Raw genomic sequence first — 22,787 nt, 5'->3', positions numbered from 1 at the left:
CCGTGCCTGTTTGCAAAGAAAGGAAAAGGCTTGATCGCAGGAGCATTATGGACCACGCTAGGAAACTTATAGCTTTAGACTGTCCAAACGTACGCTTTAAATCCTCACTAGAAATGTGTTTAATAATAATTCTGTCCTCACTCCCTTCGCGTGATTACACATACTTCATTTTATTTGTCTCCTTGGTGGGAGTTTGGTGGAGGTGGGGGTCGGGGGGGGGGTTGCTTGTTGAGAGTAGCACAGGAGAAACTCGTAGGAAAATGGAAAAAGTCGTTTCCTGCCAAAGTTAGTGGTTCGGAGAGGTTGGTTCATTACGATGGCTTAATGGATCCTCCAGGATGCCTCTGCTCAGTTTACGCTATGTGAGAGATGTTCAACAAAACGGAGCTACCAGCCTCGTTGGTAACTTCAAAAGATCTCCGATGAGTGCTTTATTGAAAAGTTGAATGGAACAGAAAAAAAAAAAGCCTTTTAAGTCCTGGAAATGTTGGACTTACTACAGCCGGTTTGACAATGCCTCAAGGGCACCCCGAGGCACGCTGTGCCCGGTCCGGTGTAGCGAATCTCTCTCTAGGGGACCAGATAGTGTTTCACTTGTCGACATTCCAAGTCTAGATCAGCCTTCATAAATTACAAATGAACTCAAGGAATGCCCCAAGACCCACTGGCACCACCCTTGTACTTTATGCCTTCTGCCTTCCCCGCCCACTTTAATTAAATCGGGTGGGGTAAGTAAAGACATATGAGGAACCTAAAGGTCGCTAAGGACAGAAGTACGTGTCTTAATGTTCCTCTGCGTCCCACTAAAGGCTTTGGCAGATCGGATCTGGAAGGTAAAAAGTATTTCTTCACCTGCTTTTGATGTTCAACTGGCTGGCTGAATGCCGACTGAACCTGCAGGAAATTCTGGAAGATTAAGCCGCTCCGGCCCTTGAAACGACATGACGGATGCGATGGATGTCTGTCCTACTCTCACATGGTAAAAATATATCCGCACTGTAGTCTCCGGCGTCTGAGGGCAAGATGGGCTCGCGTGCTCGGCTCAGCAAGCGCATGTTTGGAAAGTCTTTTGATTTATCCTCTGCGATCCTCCACCGTTTGTACGTACGGATGGGTGACAACTGAAAGGAAAAGCCGCATACTGCCGAGTGTGTTTGTAAGGTGGCGGGCCACCCCAAGCTGTCACTTGAGCGGCTTTCAAACGAAGTGTGGCCTAGATTCCCCGGAAACTCGACTGGAGGGATGATGTCGATTCCACTGCCTTATTTGGTATCGCGACAACGGTGGTGGCGTTCAGCAGCAGCAGCATCACTTTGAAGGCCGCGCGACGTAATCGCAGAGGTTCAAGGCCATCTCGAAGCATCTGTAGTCCTTATGTTTCGAACCTCATTCCTTCATGCTGCCGCTTAAATGAGTGTGTATTTCGCTCCACCGGCGGTGGAAGGTCAGTCGCATTTACTGGCTCAGCGTGGGTCAAAGTTTTTGGTTACCCGGCCGTTACGACAGACCGTTACAGGAAGTGGAAATGGAAGGAAATTGCAACACTCTTCTGGGAAGACTTTTGACAGTGTTTTTAAGTGTCTGTGCATGGGAATTTCTGTTCATTCTTCCAGAAGAGCGTTCCTAAGGGTCACTGGATGGAGGAGGCCTGGCTTGCAAGCCGTTCGAGTTCAGTCCCAAATGTGTCTAAAGGGGTTTAGGGTCTGTCACGGTTTTCAGGTTTTCCCCCGCCGCGCTCATCCAGGGCCTCGTTTGAATCGTTCCCACAAGGACGGAAGCATTGAACTGTCCACAATGACTCACGGGTAACTAGTCCAATCCGTCTATCCACTGACATAAAGAAGAACAGGTACACCCTGGACAATTTGCCAGTCAATACCAGGGATTGATTAATTAAGAGGTGTGTTTCAAGACTTTTCCCCAGCCCATTTAGCGCAGCTCTGATGGATCACCATTGATATTTGCATGGATGTCCACAGTCCTCGGAGGAGTTGTCTATACTGTCTACTCTTGTGTTCAGGCAGAAATGAGACACACTTTGGATGATGATGAGAAACTGCGGCGCTCTCGGAGGATTTCAAATTTTCGTCACATGGAATCATCACCCCACTTTTCATTTATCTGGCACAAATTCCAACCTGTCAGGAAGACAGTAGACTCGGGTCGAGCGCATGCTTTGCAGATTTTGTTAGTGATAATCAAGACACTGGCAAGTATAACCAAAAGCTGCCTCTGCCTTCCATGTGCATGCTTTCAATCTTGTTTTTTTTTTTTTTTTTTTTTTTTTTTTTTTTTGCAGCTTCAGCGCGTTTTTTCAACGGGGTTCAAATGTTGTTTGCGAGCCACCGTAACAGACACGATCGCGCAATCGACAGCTTGGTGTCTTTACTTTATTTATTTTTTTTGCAAAGCTGAAGCTGCAGCAGCAGATGGAAGACGCATCAGCCTCCCATCGCAGTGCGTTTCCTGCGCCTTCTTTGAGATTTCCATCACAAGTCTTCGGGGGCCAATTGAAGGCATTAACCTCGTTCTGTGTTTTCCAAAGCTTGTCTAGCACGGCTTTTAAGCTCCCATTTTCTCGAGAGCCTGTCAGAGTGGTACACAAGTAGTCTTAATTATCACAGATTAGGGAGCAAGACAGCAAGTCTGCAAGCAGCCGCTCATTTAAACCAACATTTGCAGGGGTGGCCCTTGACACGCTGAAGGCTTGCTGTGTCTCGACATCAGCGGGGCCTCCCCAGTACAAGCGGCGCTTCGTTTTCGCATCATGAGGCGATCCTTTCACAGTTCTTGAGGGAGAGAACTCAGCTCCTTAGGTCAACATTAGTTCTTGAAAGTCGCGCTGTTTCGTTTTCCATCAAAAAAAAAAAAAAAAAAAAAAACCCTTTACGGTACACCGGAGGCGCCCAGGTGCTTGAAACACAGTGTTTTATGAAAAGTGCAAGTGTGTGCGGAGTTGATACCTTCCCCCTCTTGTGTGTGGATACTGGATCTACTGTTAATAAATACAGAAGCTGGAAATGAATGGGGTTCTCTGCTGCTCGACTTGACAGTGGTGTCAGATATCTGCTGCGCCGATGCATTCCTCGTCAGAAAAGAAAGGAAAAAAAAAAAAAAAGCTTCGGCTTGCTGCTGAATCAGTGCTTCGTGTGAGAAGTGTAGAGCTTTTGTTTTTCTTCCTTTCCCGTGACAGTTTTCATTCGTTTCGGGTCTATTAATTGTAAAATTGTGCTGTTGGCGCACTTGATTAATTGTGTTTGGAAACGCAGTCTCCTTTTACATATCGTCCAGCCCGTTACGACGAAGAAACAATTTGTGTATATTTGGTTTCCTGTTGCGGCAATCTGGTGTGGATTACAGTGAAAATGAAGCATGCGCGGACTTTCCAGATGTCAAGAACAGTACGAAACACAAATAGAGGTTAGTCCACAGCACCCTGCTCTACCTTTCTTGATAAACATGCCCTTTTGTATCCTCTCTGTAATATCTACTCTGCATTCAAGTGAAATAACTCAAGCGAATTCCGAAATTGCTGTGACAACCCCTCCTCCTTCATAGACATCCTGCTCCGATAAAGATGCAGATAAAGAACCGCACTCTACCAAAATGATATCACGTATTTTGATAGATTCAACATGCTGACTTAGGCGCTATCATACTGGACAGAAATGTTTGCTGCCAGTCAGCAATTGGCTGCGTTCAGCGTCCCCCCCCCCCAAACCTGCGGTCTGAACTCCTCACTTGTTGTTAGCAACACAGGGAGGGGCTGGTTGTGCTAAACAGCCTTCGAAAAATATGGAGAGACCATCGGTGATTGACTTGTGTTGTGATCTTTTACAAAAAAAAGTGCACACGCGTTGCCAAAGATCACATGTGCGTCATCCCACATCTGTAGTGTAATTTTTTGGCCATATGGATCTGCTTGTCTGCTACTGCACCTCTCAACAGCCTGTTGGGATTCATTTGTGTGTACATTTGACTCATTTGAGAATGACTCGCGCCCTCAAGTTGGAAGTCATGGCAAGCGAGCATTTATTCCATATCTTTGATATCCAGTTTGAGGTCAACTCAGGCATTTTCAGGCCCTCTTTTACCCTAACGTTGGAAAAATATTGAAACATTTATAAATGAGTTCCTGGGATTAAATGGCTGGACAGTGAAATAAATATGTCCTTGGCAATGAACGAGTTAAATAAATATTGATTGTCAAGACATATATAAATATGTCTTTGGCAGTGAATGAGTTAATGTAGTCTTCGTCCTCTGGCAGACTAATAGAGCAACTTCATGTTACCAGTGAGACAAAACACGAGTGCATGAGTTACAATGACAGTTTGGGATGTTCTAAAAAAACAAGACCTCTACTGTTAATGATAAGATTTTTATGATGTTGACAATTTTGAGCCTGAAAAAAGCCTCATGGAATGGTTAATGTTCCTTTGGATTTTCGATTCTAAATTAAAAACATCAAGCATTTTATCACTGGGAGTGTACGTTTTAAAGCAGGGAAAACGGCAAAAGCGGAGGAAAATACCAAATATTTAAAAGCAGGAACTTTACAAACAAGCAGGATATGTAGAGAAACAAACCACAGGGACTACACACATTATGTCCAAAATAGATTAACTATAACTATCTTAGAGGTGTGCAGCCACTGCCTCAGTCAAAATGGAGGTTCCCACCCCAGATGGGACTCGAACCCACAATCCCTGGCTTAGGAGGCCAGTGCCTTATCCATTAGGCCACTGGGGCCATTGTGTCATCAGTTAGCAGTCATTTAGGACAAATATATTAGTAGGTAGCAGCAGGACCCTAAAAGCATATTACAATGCGAATGACAATGGAAGATAGGAAGTAGACTTCGCAGTCTTGTTTACAATTCAATGTGACTGACTGATATCAAGATGCATATGTCAGGCCATCCATGGGAGGGCGTGGGTGTCATTTTATCGCCGCAGCTGAAGTTCCAATAAACTCAGCCTAAGCGCCTGCCATATGGGAAGAAACCCGTAGCGTCATTAACAGGAGATGCAGGTGTTTTAAAGTGCAATGCAACCGAACGCGACTGAATCGTCACGCGGTGTTGCAACGACATTTCATGAGTGGATGACCGACCGTCTGCCAACAGGTTTGCTGCGCTTGGAAAATTGAATTGCAGGTACATGATGTCGCACCATCGCAGATGTAATAGTCAATGCACCACAAACAATGCCAATACGGTATTTACACAATACTGTATGGGTAATTGAGGACAATTTGGCGCCAACATTTATGAAAACAAAATGAGCTCTTATTTTAGATTTTTCTTTTTTCAAGGAATAAAAAAAAAAACCCAAGAGTAAAAACCATCTTAAAATTTGATTTGACCAGGTCAACGTTATAAATATTTTATTTTGGCATATCCTATATTGCGCAGTGTTGGCAGCAACCCTGTTATAGATAGGCACTTGACAAACATATATTTAAAAAATATTGGAGAATAAAAAAAAATACAATTCAATTAAGAAATGTACATTTTATTTGAGTACTGATTTAATTTTAATATTACTTTAATTGCTGTTCACAGGGTTGAAAATAACTGCATACAAAATCAATGCTAATATTAATTTGTTCAACAGTACATGCTAGCTGTGTTAGCCGCTATGCTAACTAGTCAAGTTAAAAAAAAAAAGAAAAACTTTGATATGAATATGTTGTTTTCTGATACTATGAGTAACGGTTGAATTATTTGAGTGACACACACCATTGATGCTGAAAACATCAAAAATATGAGAAATAGGGGAGAACTTGCTTTGCCTGATTTACTTCCCTCTTGCTCTAAATGACTAAAAACGAATCAATAACATGGTTGTGTACATGTTGAAAGAACTTCAGAGCATATTCCTTCTAATCTAATTTGCTTGCGATTGTCCGTTTCCGTCGAGTTCGGCCGCATTGCTCTGCATGCGACGGGACTCAGGGAGCTGCTAGTCTTAGGCCTCTACGGACAACATGTTGTTTTTCTGGGGTTGGGTTGTTGTTCGGGCTCTTGACAGATTTATGGACACCGCTTTTTTCTTTAAGCCGTGGGTTTTATGCAAAGTCTCAGCACATTACATGCCTTGTTATATCCTTGAGTCCGAGCCAGCGGGTGGTGCTTCAAGGCAGACGCCCAACAATGGAGGCCTTCTTTAAGTTACGGACCCACCCAAACTATCTCTGAAACAGTTCTACTATATGGAAGCCTTTTATGCATTTATTTGATATCCTTGATAGCCATCTTAATCAACTTACCACAAAGCTGTCTGACTATTTACTCAATATCCTTCATAACCAGATGAAGGGCCGTGAACTAGTATGCTCTTTGCCCTCACTAGTGAGACAATTCAGAGCACAAGTAGAACCTTAGGACGGACTAGTACAATTACAGTGTCTATTAGTAGCATTTTTCCATTGCTATTGCTACTTTTGACCTTTACAGTTGGACTCCATGTACTAGTGCTCTCTTTGTCCTGAATATTAAGACAATTAAGTGCATTAGTAGAACAACTGTGTCTTACCTTCAGATGTAACAAAAGTGGCCTTAATGAAATTTTTGTTCAGCGGGGACATAGTTCTGAATGTCATCCGCATAGTAGCGGAAGGAAATACCATGATTTCTTAAGGTGGAATCCAGGGGCAGCAAATGTGAAATGATGAATGAAAACAACAGGGGGGGCAGAATAGACCCCTGTGGGTCACCATATAGAGGGGTAGAGCGAGACTCAGAACAACCAAAGCTAACACAAAAAGTTTTGTCTGCCAAATAGGTAACATCGTAACATAGAGTTGTACTAGTAGGCCAAATTTGTCCTACCAGTCTGAAATTTAATATGGACGTGGAAAAAACGTCACTAGTAAGATACAATCATTCCACTCGTGAGCCCTAGTCATTGTATCAGTGCACTTAATTGTGTCACCCCTAGTAAGGACTTGCACTAGACCTTAAATTGGATTGCAATGATAGGGAATAAATGCTTTCCATACTACTGTCTTGCTAGCGTAGCATGCGTGTCCGTTGACCAAATCCACATGAATCACAAAGATGGCACTAATAAGCTACTGCGATCCCAAAACAGCACCGTGGTAACTACCCATTACAATGGGTTTTTTTCAAATTCTTCTTCCCATGGTAGGAATAAAGGCCCTCGAAACATAACATTTTGTCAGGAACACGTGCGTCGGAGGTTTGGGCCAGCTGTGATGGAACTCTCCTATCCTCTTTATGGTTCTCTCAGCAGCTGTCAGGTGCATTGTGTCTCTGTTACCACAACAAACAACAGAACGCGGTGGCGTACCGCATATGTATAGGATGTTTTTGGTGTCAGCTGAGAGAGCTCATGCAAAGGGCGGTCACGCATGTGTGATAATGCTGGTCGCAAAATTTTTCCTTTGACCCCTTCATAAAAGCATAATTTCTATGTGCACCCCACTTTTTGAATGTTTCAACTTAAATATTCATGATCTGTGTAATGGAAAGGAACTTAACCAAATTGATTTGACCAATGTTGACTAAGTGGTTCTGATGAGGTCACTAAAGACACTTTATAGTAATAATGACCCAGCCGCAATTTACATAAGCAGTCAGTGTTGCCAATTTGGTTGCTATATTCAGCGATTTTTTGACTACAAAGTTCAATCCAGCTAAGAAAGAGACGGCATGAGTGGAATCATTTTCCCATTGCCAAATACATTGGGCCATTTATAGAGTGCAAAAGTAGTCATTTATCAACTTGTTGGAAACTCTTGACCCGTGGCAAAAATATTCTGCTTAAGTTGCCTTGCTTCACCTGTACAACTTTACATGAGCAAAGAATGTGAGCGCTAGGAATATTGCGTGCATGCAGGGATGTCAAACACGAACGCTGTATGGTAGCCTGAACTCAATTCAACTCACTTAACAAAAAGCAGCTATTTGGCAAATATTGAACAATTTATCCCCAAAAAAAGAGGCCTCCGTCTATTTGTTGCCACTCCTAGTTGAAGTTTACTCTCAGACTAAACAAAGAGAATTGCACGTTGTGATTTCAAAACAAGCGCATCCGAAAGTCTGATTAGCTAACCCTAACGGCAATGAAATGCTAACGGTTCACATCGATTGTCTGTATTTTAGCCGCGATGGATATTTGAACACAAATAGCAGAGCAACACATCATGTACAGTAGACGGATAAATTAACAATTCTCACAAGCATGTATTTTTTTTTCTTATAAAAGTAGTACAGTAATCTTCTTCGTTTGTCTGCATGACTCTTACTGTATTATACTGCCTCCCGGTGGCCAAGGTGAGCACACAAGATTTAATTAGGTTGTTACTCTGTTTTTTATAAAGTGCAGTATTAGACTGCTGTTTTTCTTATCAAAAGTACAAACACAACAATAATAATTTATTGCAATTTATTTCGCCGATCCCCAGATGCTACGCAAAGGAGCTTGGCGAAACGATATCCTAAATGTCAGTCCGCGCCCATCATCTGCTGTGTTGATTTATTTTCACAGGCTGGTGGTTTGTCAGCACCTCAGAGGAGCAAGGCTGGGTCCCCGCCACCTATCTCAACTCCCACAGCGGCACACGGGACGACTTGGAGCTCGCCGCCTCCAAAAGCGGGGAAGGTAAGTCACCGCCACCGCACGCACGCCCACCTGAACACGCGAACACACGGCCGCTTTATAGCCACAAAACCCTCCGCCTTTGATGGGGTGACAAGACGGACGCAAAGCGGGCCTCTGACGCCGGCGTCTCCTAACGGCTGATGTGGGCCCGCCGTGAACCGCTTTCCCTGTCCGCTTGCCATCGTAAGCACGCTTGAACAGAGGGCGGATTCAAGTCTGTGTCAGTGGCGAGGAGAGGTTCCAGGAGGGAGCAGACCACAACCCGGTGATGAGCTGTACAGTAGTGCGTTGTACACACCAGGATGTTTGTTACTCACTCTTTACATGATAGGGTAGTGCTTCCATTCCATTCAGTAAGCACTGAATCACAACTTAAAGTGGAAATCAATCCCAAAATTGATAACGACCGAACTTGACTCAGCTCGAGAAAACAGGTGAGCCGTGGTTGGTCGTTAACTGAGCCCTGAGCAACTGTGATGTCATTTTTCAGTCGACAGAAGTGACAAAATGGCCGCCCCCTGAGATGCCTAAAAAGGGGTGGATTTTGTTTCTTAAAGCGAAGTCAACCCAAGCATATTTTTTTCAAGAATATGTTGCCAGCAGGCCCACTAGTTGAAACACGGCATTCTGATTAATTTTGCGTTTGTGGTATATAAGTTAAGTAGCAAAATGTACTTGTTTTTAGCCATCTCTGGGGGCGGCCATTTTGTCTTCTGTCGACTGAAAATGACATCACACACGCTTACAACGACCAATCACAGCTGACCTGTTCTCTGAATCTGAGCCGTGATTGGTTGTTGTGAGCAGTTGTGATGTCATTTTCAGTCGACAGAAGACAAAATGGCCGCCCCCGGAGATGGCTAAAAACGAGTGGATTAACACTTATTCCACAAACGCAATATTTATCAGAATGCCCTGTTTCAACTAGTGGGCTTGCATAAAACATATTCTTGAAAAAAATATGTTTGCGTTGACTTCCGCGTTAAAGGGGAAGTCAACCACTTCAAGAATGTTCTATGCAAGCCCACTAGTTGAAACAAGGCATTCTGATAAATATTGCGTTTGCGGAATAAGAGTTAATCCCCTTGTTTTTAATGACATCTCAGGGCTCAGGTAACAACCAATCACGGCTGACCTGTTTTCTGAAGCTGAGCCATGATTGGTTGTTATCGGAGCCTTGAGAGACTGTGATGTCATTTTCAGTTGACAGAAGTGACAAAATGGCCAATATATGAATCAAGCACCACTTTCAATCACTCAAACTCACTTTGCTGTTTACCACAGTGAGTCACTGCCATAATTTGTTTGGCACAGTTTTAACGCCGGATGCCCTTCCTGGTCAATCCAATCATTTTTTTAATCTTGGCTCTTGGACTGGTAGTGGCTGGGTATTATGGCAGTGGCCAGGAGTCAATGGATACAATTATAATTGATTTATTGTTAACCAAGAAGTTATCTTTCTGCCCGGCTTTCACACTCTCGCAATAGTAAAGTACTGAAACACACCTCATCATCAATAGATTTGCAACAAAAAACTTCCTTGTGAGCGGAAACCATTTTTGGGAAGGCCCTTTTGTGTCCCAGCGACGTATGCTTAGATACGTTTGATGCGGAAAAGTTGGAAACTGGAAAAACAAGCCCAATCCAACACCGCTGCGATGAACTCCAACGCAAATTGCCAACAAGGCCTCCTCGCTCAGGTCCAACAATGAGACGCAAAATTCGCACAGACACGCTTCAGGTGTCCTAATACTTTTGCCCACGTGGCGTAACCAGTCCAGCCCGAGAACACCTTTGGATGGCCTCGCTCAAGTCTCCGGCTCGCGTGGCCTTCAGTCCACATAATAAGTGGAAAATTCTCCCTTTTGGACTCTTTTGAAATGAAAGTGAAGCAATTGCAGCATATTTGCAAAAAAAAAAAAAAAAAGAAAAAAAAAAAGTCTTACGCAGCGTTTTGTTGGAGACAACAACAAACGGAGTATGGAAATGATTATTAGACTTCCAAACAAACACAGAGGATTTTGTAACAGTGTGGCCAAAAGATGTTTTTTTTTTGTTGTTTTTTTTTGCCACACAATTGCCTTACTGTGCAAAAATGTGACATTGGATCGGACTTTGCTGAACATTTGCTCGGATACACAGAAGGGCCTGTATGACATATGTAAAGCGAGTGGCCACTTCATTGGGTACACCTGTACATTTTAGCACATGAACGAGCCTCGATACAAGTGGAATCTACAAGCTCTTTGAGGTTTATGGGGCATCGTCAGCTGTTCCAGTAATTTGATGCATTTCCTGGGGGCTGCAATGTGTGGCCCAGATGCTCCACTATGACAGGATGGGGAAACCATGCTAACAACATCCTAATTAAAAGCTGCATAGGAGATGTCTTTGTTTAACACACACCCCCACCCCCCTGCCACCCCGTAACACTCCCATCATTCCGCTCTTAACCGTCCACCCATCGTCTTCCATGTGCAGCTCATAGCGTGTTGTGCGTTTTTATTTATTTTATTTTATTTTTTTAACCTGTGCCGCTTCGCACTCGCTTTCCATGTATGTGTGTGTTCACCGCTGTCTGGTCGACGTTTGTGTCCGTCAGTCACTAAGCGCCACAAGGCCCACCTGAAGAGGCTGGACCGGAGATGGACGCTGGGGGGTGTCATCAGCCGGCAGCAGAGCCGAGGTGAAGTGAGACGGATGCCGCAACTTCGGTGCCTTTGTTTGTGCGTGCGCTCCTGACGTCGCTGTTTGTCTCATCCCGCATCCTGTGTTGACGTAAATCTACCATGACTAACCACTAACTGACATTCAAATCAGCGCTTTATGAGCCACCCGTTAAAAAAAAAAAATTAAAAAAAAAAGAAAAGGAAAAAGAGGAGCCTCCACATTAAGTTCGCCCATTGAAATTCATTGGAATGCCATTAATCTGCCCCAGACCCCCCAAAAAAACACCAAAAAGAAGATCTTCTTTATTGTCATGACTTACAGTACATTCATATGCACATTATTTTGAGTATTTCATAAAATTTTATTAATTAGCCCTAAAAGAGAGAATGTTGCTGTTTGGCCAACGCAAAATCTGCTATATAGACTATATTTAGTTGTATCCCTCTGACACGCTTTAAACACAATCAAACATATTAAAAAACATGTGTTAAAAATATCCCTTAGAGCCTGTTTTCACTCACTTGCTCCAAAAAATGGGATCACATAACATCACTTTGAGCCAAGAAAAAGAAGACTGTCGCACACACAGTCCTTCAAAAAAGATGCAAAGCGTGCTTGCTTCAAGCTGTTTATTTGTCACCCCCCCCCCCCCCCAGTTAAAACTGACATAAAATAAAAGAGAATTCTTAAACGTTGCATATTTAAACACCAAAATGTTCAATCAGCCAAAACTATTAAATAACTACTTTGGCACCATCTTGTTGCCTAAAAACTATTCACTGCCATTGACGAATTTATTTGTCTTTTCACAGTCCAGCCATTCAACCCCAGGAACTTATTTATATATTTTTTTTCTATTTTTTTGAAACATTAGGGTAAAAGAGGGTCAGAAAATGGTCATTGCATGAGTTAAAAGATGAAGGAACTGCTGTTTGTTGAACTATGTTGAAGTGAGTTGATGAGTTTCTTTTTGACAAAAGTAGTGCTATGCGGCTTTTTTTCGGGGAGTGCATCTACAGGAAATTATAAATATTTTTGGAGGGTGTCAGTTGGATCTTCAGTTGTATCTACCGCACACACAACAAAATTACGCTAGCTAAATGCTAAAATATAAGCCACAGAGCGACAACAGCAAATTAGCATAGTTCTGCTACTTTAATACTCACAGAGCAGCAACACATACAAACAAAGCATGCAGCAATGATCGAAAGCATATATTCTGTTTGCTTTGTGGGACTAATAATGGATCACATTAGTTGGAGACCTTCTCTACCTCTTTTCTTGCTGTCAATTGCACCGCATGTCTTCAGTGCTTTCCACCATGTTGTGACACAACGTGGTACTATACTGAAAAAAAATAAAAACATGGAAATAGGCCATTTGTGAACCGTGAAATAGTGGGGGAATAATGTACTTTCCTATCATAATATTTCTTTGCCGTATAGTTTAAAACCTCACAGTGAGCCATTTTGGCTTGAGTTTATTCTAGCAATTATGTCTCCAGTGACGATGAGATGAAATCAGTAGCTTTATGCCAAACAAACAATTAACTGAAATTATGTTACAAAATGTTTTTTTTTGTTTGTTTTTTTTTTAAGTGTTTTTGTTGTATTCCAAGCCTGCCAAATTCTCCCAAACAGCTCTCGCCCACGCACCGAAACACTGTTGCGCAATACACAGCGGGATTGTCCTGACGCTGCATTTAAGAGCCGTGTTAGAGCCAGATATTGACTCGTCACCCGGCGCAAATTGCGACTTAATATTGACGCATCAAAAATGACTTTTATGACGTTCACGGGCAGGACACCAGCTCAGCCACCAATAGAGGAGCAGTGAGGATAGGTGTTTGGGTTCATACCAAATTTGTGCTTGGCGCCCCGCTCTGGAGTAGAGAGAGCGGGAGCGTTGTTTCCACAAGAGGACTCGAAAGATTGTGCTGACTCCACTAGAATCGACTCAAACAGTGATGGAGGCGATGTTGTGGTTAACAAAACATCTGATTCAGAGTTTCCCCTCTTTGCTTGGCTGGATATTGTTGGAGAGGGGAAACGTTTCACCAGGCCGCACACACAAAAGAGTCCACAAGGTCAAAAATACAAAAATACATAAGCACCCTCTCTCTTTGGATCTTAGTCTAGTATTGAATTGGGGGCGGGGGAGGAATTGCTATACCGCTTCTTGTCTACTCTTGGACAACCTTCAGAAAGGGTGAAGAAAGAAATTAATTACAGTCAACCCGTTTATAGTTGGGACATATATGTATATATATATATATATATATATATATATATATATATATATATGTAGATATGTATGTACGTACGTACATCCATACATTACATATATATATATATATATATATATATATATATATATATATATATATATATATATATATATATACTGTATATGTGTATATATGTAGATATGTACGTACGTACGCACGTACATCCATACAATGTATGTACGTGTGTACGTACATATATACATATATACATATACAAAGGGGGGAATGGCTATCCCACTTCCTGTACGCTCGGAGACAACCTTGTGGAAGGGCGAGGAAAGGGGAAAAAATGAATTATTTTCAGGCAGTATCCCAAACACTGCTTCATCTTCTTCTTTTTCTAACTTTTGTCGCCGTGCTCTCTGGGGACTCAGTCGGGCAGGCCTCGGTCAGGAATTGCACTAATGACGGGAAATGGTGTCTCTGCAACGGCCCGTTGGCCTTGCAGGAATGCATAAATCAGCACGGAGCCTCTGGCTGGCTATTATGTGCTGAGTTAAGAGGCGCAAGGCCAAGGACACTTCATAGGACGCCGGCTCGCCGAAGGTCCATTTAATGTAAACAAAAGCAAATGAATGGCAGCCTGTGCGCTGCGTTTATATTGTCAGGATTACTCTGCGTGCTGCATAATAGTCGACTTTCAAGATGTGTTGCCCATAATATTAGCCATAATGTGTGGCCATTTAGACTTTAAAATACACTTTGCAAAAGTTGACATTAATCCCCCACATATTCACGGTTCACTATTCACAGATGTGCCTATTACAAAAGGTATTGTGGAATCAAATAAAGTACAATTCTCAATAATTGTTTGACCTTCCTTCCTTACTCCAGGCAGCAGTACCAAATTGAACACATTTAAAATAAACCCTGAAAGCTCATGTATGATAATAAATGACAAACATGAAAACAAAGTACATTTTGGCTGTCATTATTTGTTTTAGTTATCTTTATAAACATAAGATGTAGTTTCAGTTAGTTTTCATATCAGTTTTCTTCTTTTTTTTTTTTTTTTAAAGCCTTTTCGTTACGAAAATCTATTTTCAGTTTTCGGTCTTTCGTTGGTTTTCGTTAACCATAATAAAAATGGCCCACGTTTTTTTTCCCACACGAAAACCAATTCAAAACAAAAACAAATCAAAAACGTGTTTCTAAATGCATTGCTCTCTTTTGCTGCGTCTTTGGCAGAGGAGAAGTACGTCACAGTGCAGCCGTACACCGGCCAAGGCAAAGATGAAATCGCGTTTGAGAAAGGAGCGGTTGTGGAAGTGATCCAGAAAAACTTGGAAGGCTGGTGGTTCATCAGGTGAGCCTCACTTCACCCGCCGGAAACGACAAGTTCGCATACAGTATACTTGCAGTGTGGAGTTCCACTTGCGTGTTATTTACTCCCAGGTACCAAGATAAGGAGGGCTGGGCTCCAGCTTCTTATCTCAAGAAGGTGAAGGAGGACCTCTCACCCAGAAAAAAGACGGTGACCGGCCCGGTGGAGATAATCGGAAACATCATGGAGATCAGCAACCTGCTCAACAAGAAGTCCCCGAGCGACAAAGACGTAGTCGGCGATGAGGTCTCAGAGAGCCCGCAAGTGGCCCGCAAGGAGATCAGCTCACCGGTCCCGTGTTCCGACTCGGGCCCCGTCGGCTCGCCTCAGGACGGCAAAGGCAGAACGGAGCAGGCCTCGCCAGCCGTGGCCCGCATTGCACCTCAGCGGGTGGAAATCGGTCAGTTGCATTCATTCATTTAGGAACTTTTTATCTCTGGGGACATATATTCATTATAATTTCAAGTATGTAAACGATTTTAGCCCGGCAAACTGTTCTGAAATATAGCCAATTTTTATACGATAGTAATCCCTTCTTCATTACGGTTGTTACATTCCAGACCACCCCTTTAATAAGTGAAATCCACCATATAGAAATACCCTATTTACTTTATAGGTCTTTAAACACACTGTAAACATAATAGAAACACATTCAAACATATATTGAGAGCAAGCAAGAACAATGGATAACAGAAACAAATTGCACGAGCGGCGTAGCTGATCACTTTGTTTAAGGTAAACAAATCCCGTTATTTTTTTTTCCCCACCCCGAATTAAAAAATGTAATTGATCATCTCACACTATATTGTACATCAATAATCATGACCAAAGAAGTATATCGTCGCTATGAAAAACACTTATGTCCAATTTTGGAACAAATTAAAAATGTTCACCTTAATGTGATGTCGGTAACGCGGAAGCACCATTCACGTAAAAAATAAGAAAATTGAAAAAAATGGACAAAAGTGTTTTTCACTGGACAGCGACGATATTATAAATTGAACCTACAGCCGTCGCTTTCTGTTGGCTTAAAAAGCAGGACTACAGCGGGTAAGCTGTGCTCAGGACTTTCTATTTCGTTTCACCGTCTCAAACTAACCACTATTGGCATCTAGTGTTCGATAGTGGAATTACACACAATATAATTTAGCCTAAAATGGAGTTATTAACCCTACAAATGTTGCAACATATTGGTGCCGTGAACCGGGAACCAGTGATGGAAATTGTTGTAAACTGCTCTTTAGTTGCATTCTGCTTTGGAGATTGCACTTACAGTATGCATTCAATACTTGTACGGTATTTTTAAATACTGTGTACTTACAGTATTTGTTCTCTCTCTGTTTCACAGGTTCCCCAGTTCTCCGGCAAAAACCTCCTCCTCGAAGGGATGCAACCCTGGTGGGAGTGCTTTTTATAACATGTTACATACATGTATTGTACGTAAAGTTGTATGTTGATAAACACGGCTAATTTAGTATTACATCGTCTGATCATGAAATCTGCAGATTCTGAATGCTCAGTGACTGACACTATTAAAGTGGTATTATTGTAAAATGTGTACGTACATGAAGAGGTATTTGTAATATTTTGGTTATCGTACGACATTAGAGGGGCAACATATAAGAAACTTCACTCAGTACTTTTTTTACTAGTACATTTTGATTAGCCCAATATATAATGCCCTTTTGTTATGCTATTATCCAGTTAGTGACTATACTGTACGTTGGTACCAAGGTTAATGAAATAACTAAAACTAAAATATGTATTCTGGGTTAAAGCAGTATTCTTTTTTTATTGCCAGGGATTTCCTTTGCCCTCCCCACCAGAGCCTCCTACAGTTGAAGCTGAGTATTACACCATTGCCGAATTCCAGTCTTGCATATCTGATGGGATCAGTTTCAACGGAGGCCAAAAAGCAGAGGTAACGGTCACACGATAAATGACCTTCACATTTTTTTTTCTCAGTCAGGAACATGACATTTGTCACGCGTGGCGTTTTAGGTGATTGAGAAGAATTCCGGAGGTTGGTGGTATGTCCAGATCGGCGAGCGGGAGGGCTGGGCTCCGTGTTCCTACATCGACAAACGCAAAAAACCCAACCTCAATCGTAGGACGAGCACGCTGTGCCGCCCCAAAGTGCCTCCACCGGCGCCGCCTGTCAAGAAGCAGGACTCGGTGGAAACGGCGCCACCCGGCAGCCCCGGATGCGAGGCCCCGGGGTCTCCCGCCTCTCCCGGGAGGCCCGTGTACGAAGAGCCAGAATATGACGTCCCGGCCATTGGCGACCTGGATCTGGAGTCCGAGTTTGAGTTCCTGAGAGGCGAAGCTTCCTTGGCGGATGCGAAGAATGAGGACACGTCCTCCGAGAAGGGATCCCAGCGGTCCTCCAAACCGTCTCCAGCGTCATCGCTCCACAGCGCCTCTTTTAGGATGTGCGAGTCATTCGAAGACGGCCAGGAGGCGGAGGGCGAGGAGGAGTGCATCTACGAGAACGACGGCTTCCGGCCCTTCAAGGAGATGCCGGAGAGGCAGTGCAGCCGCGACTCCGGTTCCTCCAGGGCCGGCCTTTCGTCCGAAACTGGCAGGACCGCCAACCCGAAATCGGGAGGATGGAGATCCGCGGCCAACAGGCTCAAGATCAACTTGAACGGAAGCCAAACGTCAGCCAAAAGTGAGGAGGGGTCCGGATCTAAATCAGCCTCCAACGAGTCAACGCCGGATATGTCCAGACCCAAGAAAGACCAGGAGGAATGCAAAGCGTCCCCCAACGCCAAGTCTTCCTCCAAACCCAAGCCGGTGGTGAGGCCTAAACCGCAGCTGGCTAAGGCATCCAGCGGCGACAAGATGGACATCAGCACGTTGAGAAGACAGCTGCGACCCACGGGGCAACTCAAGAACGGCGGCAAAAGCAAAGGCGAGGACTCCGAAACCGCCTCCGTCATCTCCTCCGAGGACTCCTTCTCGTCTCAGAGCACATCCTCCGAGTTCTCCTCCATCTACTCCAAAGGCAGCCGCGGCGACTCGGACGCGGAGGGCTGCGTCCTCTATCGCACCACCGACCCTTATGAGAAAGTCCAAGAGTCGGAGCTGAGCTTCCCTGCCGGCGCGGAGGTGCTGGTGCTGGAGAAGCAGGAAAGCGGCTGGTGGTACATCCGCTGGAACGACTCCGAGGGCTGGGCCCCGACGTACTTCTTGGAGCCCGCGCGGCAGCCGGACGACGCGGCCGGCTCGGAATCTGACGGAACGCCGTCCAAACCCGGGAGCCTCAGCAAGTCCAATAGCCTGGAGAAGAATGAGCAAAGGGTGCAGGCCATGAACAACCTCAATCAGAACCTGAAGAAAGTCACTCCGCCGATCCCCTCCAAGCCACCCGGCGGTCTCTCCAAACCCACCGGCTTGTTCGGGTCGCGCAAGCAGAACGGCGGCAAGCAGCAGCAGGTAGTCCGACCCCAGTCGGTCTTCATCTCAGCCCCCATCAGGGATGACCCGAGCCCCGTCGGCTCCCTCAGGAGAAACGAATCCCTCAACTCGGGCAACCACCCGCGCCTCAGCCCCACGGTGCGTCGCCATGCCTCATTCGGCACGGCGCCCCGCAGCCTGGCACCCAACAACATCGCCCTGCCCAGCCGGAACCCGTCCGCCACCGACAGCTCGGAGTCCCTGGGCGGCGGTCCCCAGAGAAATGTTCTCCCCGTGTCCACCGTGAGGCCCAAGCCCCACATCATCCACAACAACCTCAGGGAGATCTACGTCTCCATCGCTGACTACCACGGCGACGAGGAGACCATGGGCTTCCCGGAGGGGACCAGTCTGGAGGTTCTGGAGCGGAACCCCAATGGCTGGTGGTACTGCAAGGTGCTGGACAGTGGCAAGCCCAGAAAAGGGTGGGTCCCTTCCAATTACCTCGAGAGGAAGCCGTAGCGCGCTCGGAGCTGGCAGAACTCTGAACGCCCGTTGGAAAGACTACTCACACGGACACTTTGATTTCGTACGACGACCCCGGGAAGTTCACGATGAAGCAAGAGGAGCAAAGCCAAAGAACAACCTCAAAGAGGAACTTGGTGCTTCGTCAGTGGCCACCCTAGCCAAAGTACAGTAATCCCTCGCTATTCGCAGGGGATAGATAGGGACCGAGCCCTGCCGCGTAATAAAAACGTGAGTAATGCACGCCAACAGAAATTTGGCCGATGATAATACGAAGACAATCAATTGGGGATGATCGATAATGATCACTTTTTTTCAGACCAGTATGAGTCTTAATTCACTTATAAACACATTTCAACACATACTAAAATTGTACTCTCTCTATACGCATGGGACTTTAAGAGGCGGGGCCTGGTGAGATGGCGTGACATCATCGAGTGTGCGCATGAGTTTCTGGGTGTGAACTGTGGACGACAGCAGCTTCCGCTGAAGTGCGCTTATTGTGTCAGTGCTTTACTTCCCTCCCTGGGAAGACCCTCCGTAACTTCTGCTAACGACCCAGGCTGAACGTAGCTGCCCCCCAACATACAAAGCTTATTTGTCAGTCACGATGTATCATTTCAACATAGTTCCTTGACACCAAATGTACTACTTTCCTTTTAGGTGGGGCTTTGGCGCTATCTTGTGGAATCGTGAGAGAATAGCGTGATTAGCTGGGGGTAGAGTTCCCCCCCAAAAATGCAAATAAGTGTATTAGTGAACCGCGAATATGTGGGGGATTACTGTAATCATTTTTTGTAGAACTTTCTAAGCATTTAAAGCTTACTGCATGTTTGATTTCATTATACTGACAAAGCCTTGAGCTGTTCAAACGTAACTTTTTTTTTTTTTTTTTTTTTGCTGCTAAGTGTTAGTCACATCTTGGTGCTCTCTTCATTGCATGTTTTTATAGCTTTATTTTTGTTGTACTGTACATCACCATTATGTAAGATATTCTACACATTTAATTGTCCTTTTGTGAGCATCTCTAATTACAACGATGGCTTGTAATAATAAATGAATCCCTTGATGGTGGACCAGGAAAACAGAGGCCACCCAAATCTGTATTTATTCCTTTTTTTTTTTTTTTTGGTACCATTACGATTGACTCAATTGTTCACAACCACTTCACACATCTGCTCCAAATCTATCCTGACGTCGAAAAAAAATTTCTGCTGGGCAGTAAATTTGACATTTTTACTTGTAGCCTTAACTCGGATGCTCGCTTTTTGTTTGACTGTTTACGGTGTGACAAGCAGCAATAACTGAAGTGCCTGAAAATGAAAATAAATGCACTTTTTAAACTGTTCCTTGTTTTTTTTTTTTCACTCATCATTCACTTTGCATGTGTAACGTTGATCCATTAAATCGTGTTCATATGTGCTCGACGGATGAAAAAACAAAACAAAATGGTCGCATCCTTAAATGCTTTCATGCTTCAGTAATAAAAACCTGTCTGACGTCACAGTTGGTCATTGTTTTTTCTTTTTCCCCCCCGCATTTTACTTTGCGTCCACTGGAGAGCAGCAGAGCTCAGAGCAGAAGAGCGTCCCCGAATGAACCCCCCCCCCTCCCTCCCTCGTCCCTCAATACTGACAGTGATTAAAAAGCTTTACAGTGACAACAGGCAATTGCCATTTTGCACTCCAAGTTTAACTTTGATTATCATGACTTTTCAGCCCGTCCGATATTACTGAGGTGAAAGCTCAAAGGCTTCAACAAATAGCAGCTTCAATCTCATGTCAAGTCAATTTTGGATTCCAAATCGATACACTATACGTGTGCATTTTTGGAATCGGAACGGGAACATAAATTGTGTGTGAGGAGGAGATTGAAACACTTAACCAAACACTCAGAAGCCATTAGGAGGCCAACAGTCAACTTCACTCAAGGTTCCGCACAGAATCTGTGTGTGTGTGCGTGTGTGTGAGTAACTGCGCGTGTGTGCGCGGTCTTGTGGAAGTTTTGCGTTGGAGAAGTTGGTGTGCTGCTCATCCTCCGAGAACAATGTGCCACCTATTCCATGTTGCTGCATTTGTGTGGTCATTGCAAATTTAGCCAATTAAGCATGAATAATTACATATTACTCATCCGTCCATTTTCTCAACAGCGTATCCTCACTAGGGTTGCGTTTACAATTTTAAAAGAATATGTCAATGGAATTATAAAAGGTAACTACATTTTGGATTAGATTATATGTATTAATAGTATAACTGAAATTAAAATGTTATTTATATACAATTACGCAAATTCAAAATGTCAACTATATCACAATTGAAATGAAAACGAGATATCTAATTTAATTCAAAACAATTACAATTACAAGTCTGTAAAAAAATAATAATTCTGGAATCTGATAATCGTATGATTAATATCATTTCTGCACTTCACTTAAAAAAAAAATAGAGTTAGCCCACCCTAGTCCTCAGTGTCATAAAAATAACGTTTTTAAAATATAAGTGCATTTTAGGAACCTAAATTCAGTGCTAAGCCATTTAGGAAACACTCAGAAGCCATGAGGAGGTCAAGAGTCAGGTTCACCGAGGGGTCTGCGTGACAAGTTAGTCTGTAAAAGTGTGTGTGTGTGATAAGCAGTTCTAACAGTTTTACACACACAAGCACGTTTGTGTCACCGTATGAGGACACTCAGCCACCTGTTTCATGTCGCTTCATTCTTGTGGCCTGCAGGCTAGTAAATAACAAAGCAGGGCCTGCTCTACATAGCACAAGTCTATAAACAGTCGCTCTGTGACTTACAGCTGTTTACTCTGAGCTTCCATCCCCCCCCCCGCCTCCTTTAGTCACATTGTATGTATATACTGTACGTAAATGGGCGTTCCACAAGTACTCATTCTGAGTGATTGGGTTTGATGTTCTGCAGATACGGCGTGCAGGTTGGCATTGTGCTGCCTTATCTGCTTTATTGCCTTCAACATGTTTCATTTGGATTTATAACAAGGGAACTTTTGGAATTTGAAGATCCCAAAACTAAGTATTATCTTTTTTTTTTTTCGAAAAAAAAACACCATGGGAAAAAACGACCATGTATAGTAAGGCGTTTTTTTGGGGGAAAAACCCCCAACATTTATATAGCAAGGCAATTTTTGGGGAAAAAAACCCCCGACCATGTATAGTAAGGCGTATTTTTGGAAAAAAAACAACCATGTATAGTAAGGCGGTTTTGGGGAAAAAATGACCATGTATAGTAAGCCGTTTTTTAGGAAAAAAACGAACATGTATAGTAAGGCATTCTTCTGGGGAAAAAAACCATAATGTATATAGTAAGGCGTATTTTTGGAAAAACAAAAAACAAAAAAAAAACGACCATGTATAGTAAGACGTTTCGGGGGAAAAAATGCCCATGGTGTAAGGCGTTTTGGGGGGAAAATAAAGACCTTCTATAGTAAATAGTAAGGCGTTTTTTGTGGGGAAAAAAAACCCGACCATATATGGTAAGCTGTTTTTTTTTTTTCTTTTTAAAAAAAAAAAAAAAAAAAAACATATATAGTAAGGCGTTTTTGGGGAAAAAAAACATGTTTTTTTTTTTAAACGACCATGTATAGTAAGTCTTTTTTTTCGGGAAAAAAGGACCATGTATAGGAAGGTGTTTAAAGAAAACAAAAAAAAAACGACCATATATAGTAAGGCGTTTTTGGGGAGAAAAAACGACCATGTATAGGAAGGCGCTTTTTTTGAAAAAAACAAAAACAAAAACAAAAAAAAACACCATGTATAGTAAGGCGTTTTGGGAGAAAAAAAACCCAACCATGTATAGTAATAGTAGCTTTCTAAGGCTGGAATCGAAACCTGGTCATCCATATCACAGTCATCTGCTCTAACAACTCAACTACGGTCATCCTGGTGCTAACCAGCTGTTATAACAAAAACAAAGTGTTAGCATCATGTTGAATGC

At 43.4% G+C, this 22,787-nt stretch overlaps 1 protein-coding gene and 1 non-coding gene across 5 annotated transcripts in view; one reads left to right on the top strand and one right to left on the bottom strand.

Annotated features, from left to right (window-relative positions):
* The window catches only part of LOC147140091 (SH3 and PX domain-containing protein 2A-like), a 50,398-nt gene extending 30,216 nt beyond the window's left edge, over window positions 1–20,182 (top strand). For 3 of the 4 annotated variants that reach the window (XM_086045519.1, XM_086045521.1, XM_086045523.1), the window contains 7 exons: window positions 8,517–8,630; window positions 11,233–11,316; window positions 14,776–14,893; window positions 14,983–15,311; window positions 16,260–16,309; window positions 16,713–16,832; window positions 16,913–20,182. In XM_086045519.1, the coding sequence (XP_085901645.1) occupies window positions 8,517–8,630; window positions 11,233–11,316; window positions 14,776–14,893; window positions 14,983–15,311; window positions 16,260–16,309; window positions 16,713–16,832; window positions 16,913–18,832 (2,735 nt within the window). In that variant the 3' untranslated portion in view covers window positions 18,833–20,182. The remainder of the gene's footprint in view (window positions 1–8,516; window positions 8,631–11,232; window positions 11,317–14,775; window positions 14,894–14,982; window positions 15,312–16,259; window positions 16,310–16,712; window positions 16,833–16,912) is intronic. The other variant, XM_086045520.1, reaches the window with a different exon arrangement.
* On the bottom strand, window positions 4,680–4,752 carry trnar-ccu (transfer RNA arginine (anticodon CCU)). Its single transcript has one exon. It is a non-coding gene; the product is annotated as a tRNA-Arg (tRNA).
* Window positions 20,183–22,787: the final 2,605 nt, after the last annotated feature.

The sequence above is a fragment of the Filicampus tigris genome, chromosome 11 (genome assembly GCF_054856515.1).
Source record: "Filicampus tigris isolate MCC_2025a chromosome 11, RoL_Ftig_1.0, whole genome shotgun sequence".
NCBI lineage: Eukaryota > Metazoa > Chordata > Actinopteri > Syngnathiformes > Syngnathidae > Filicampus > Filicampus tigris.
Note: the sequence above shows the minus strand (reverse complement) of the source record. Positions and strands in the feature narration are given on the sequence as shown.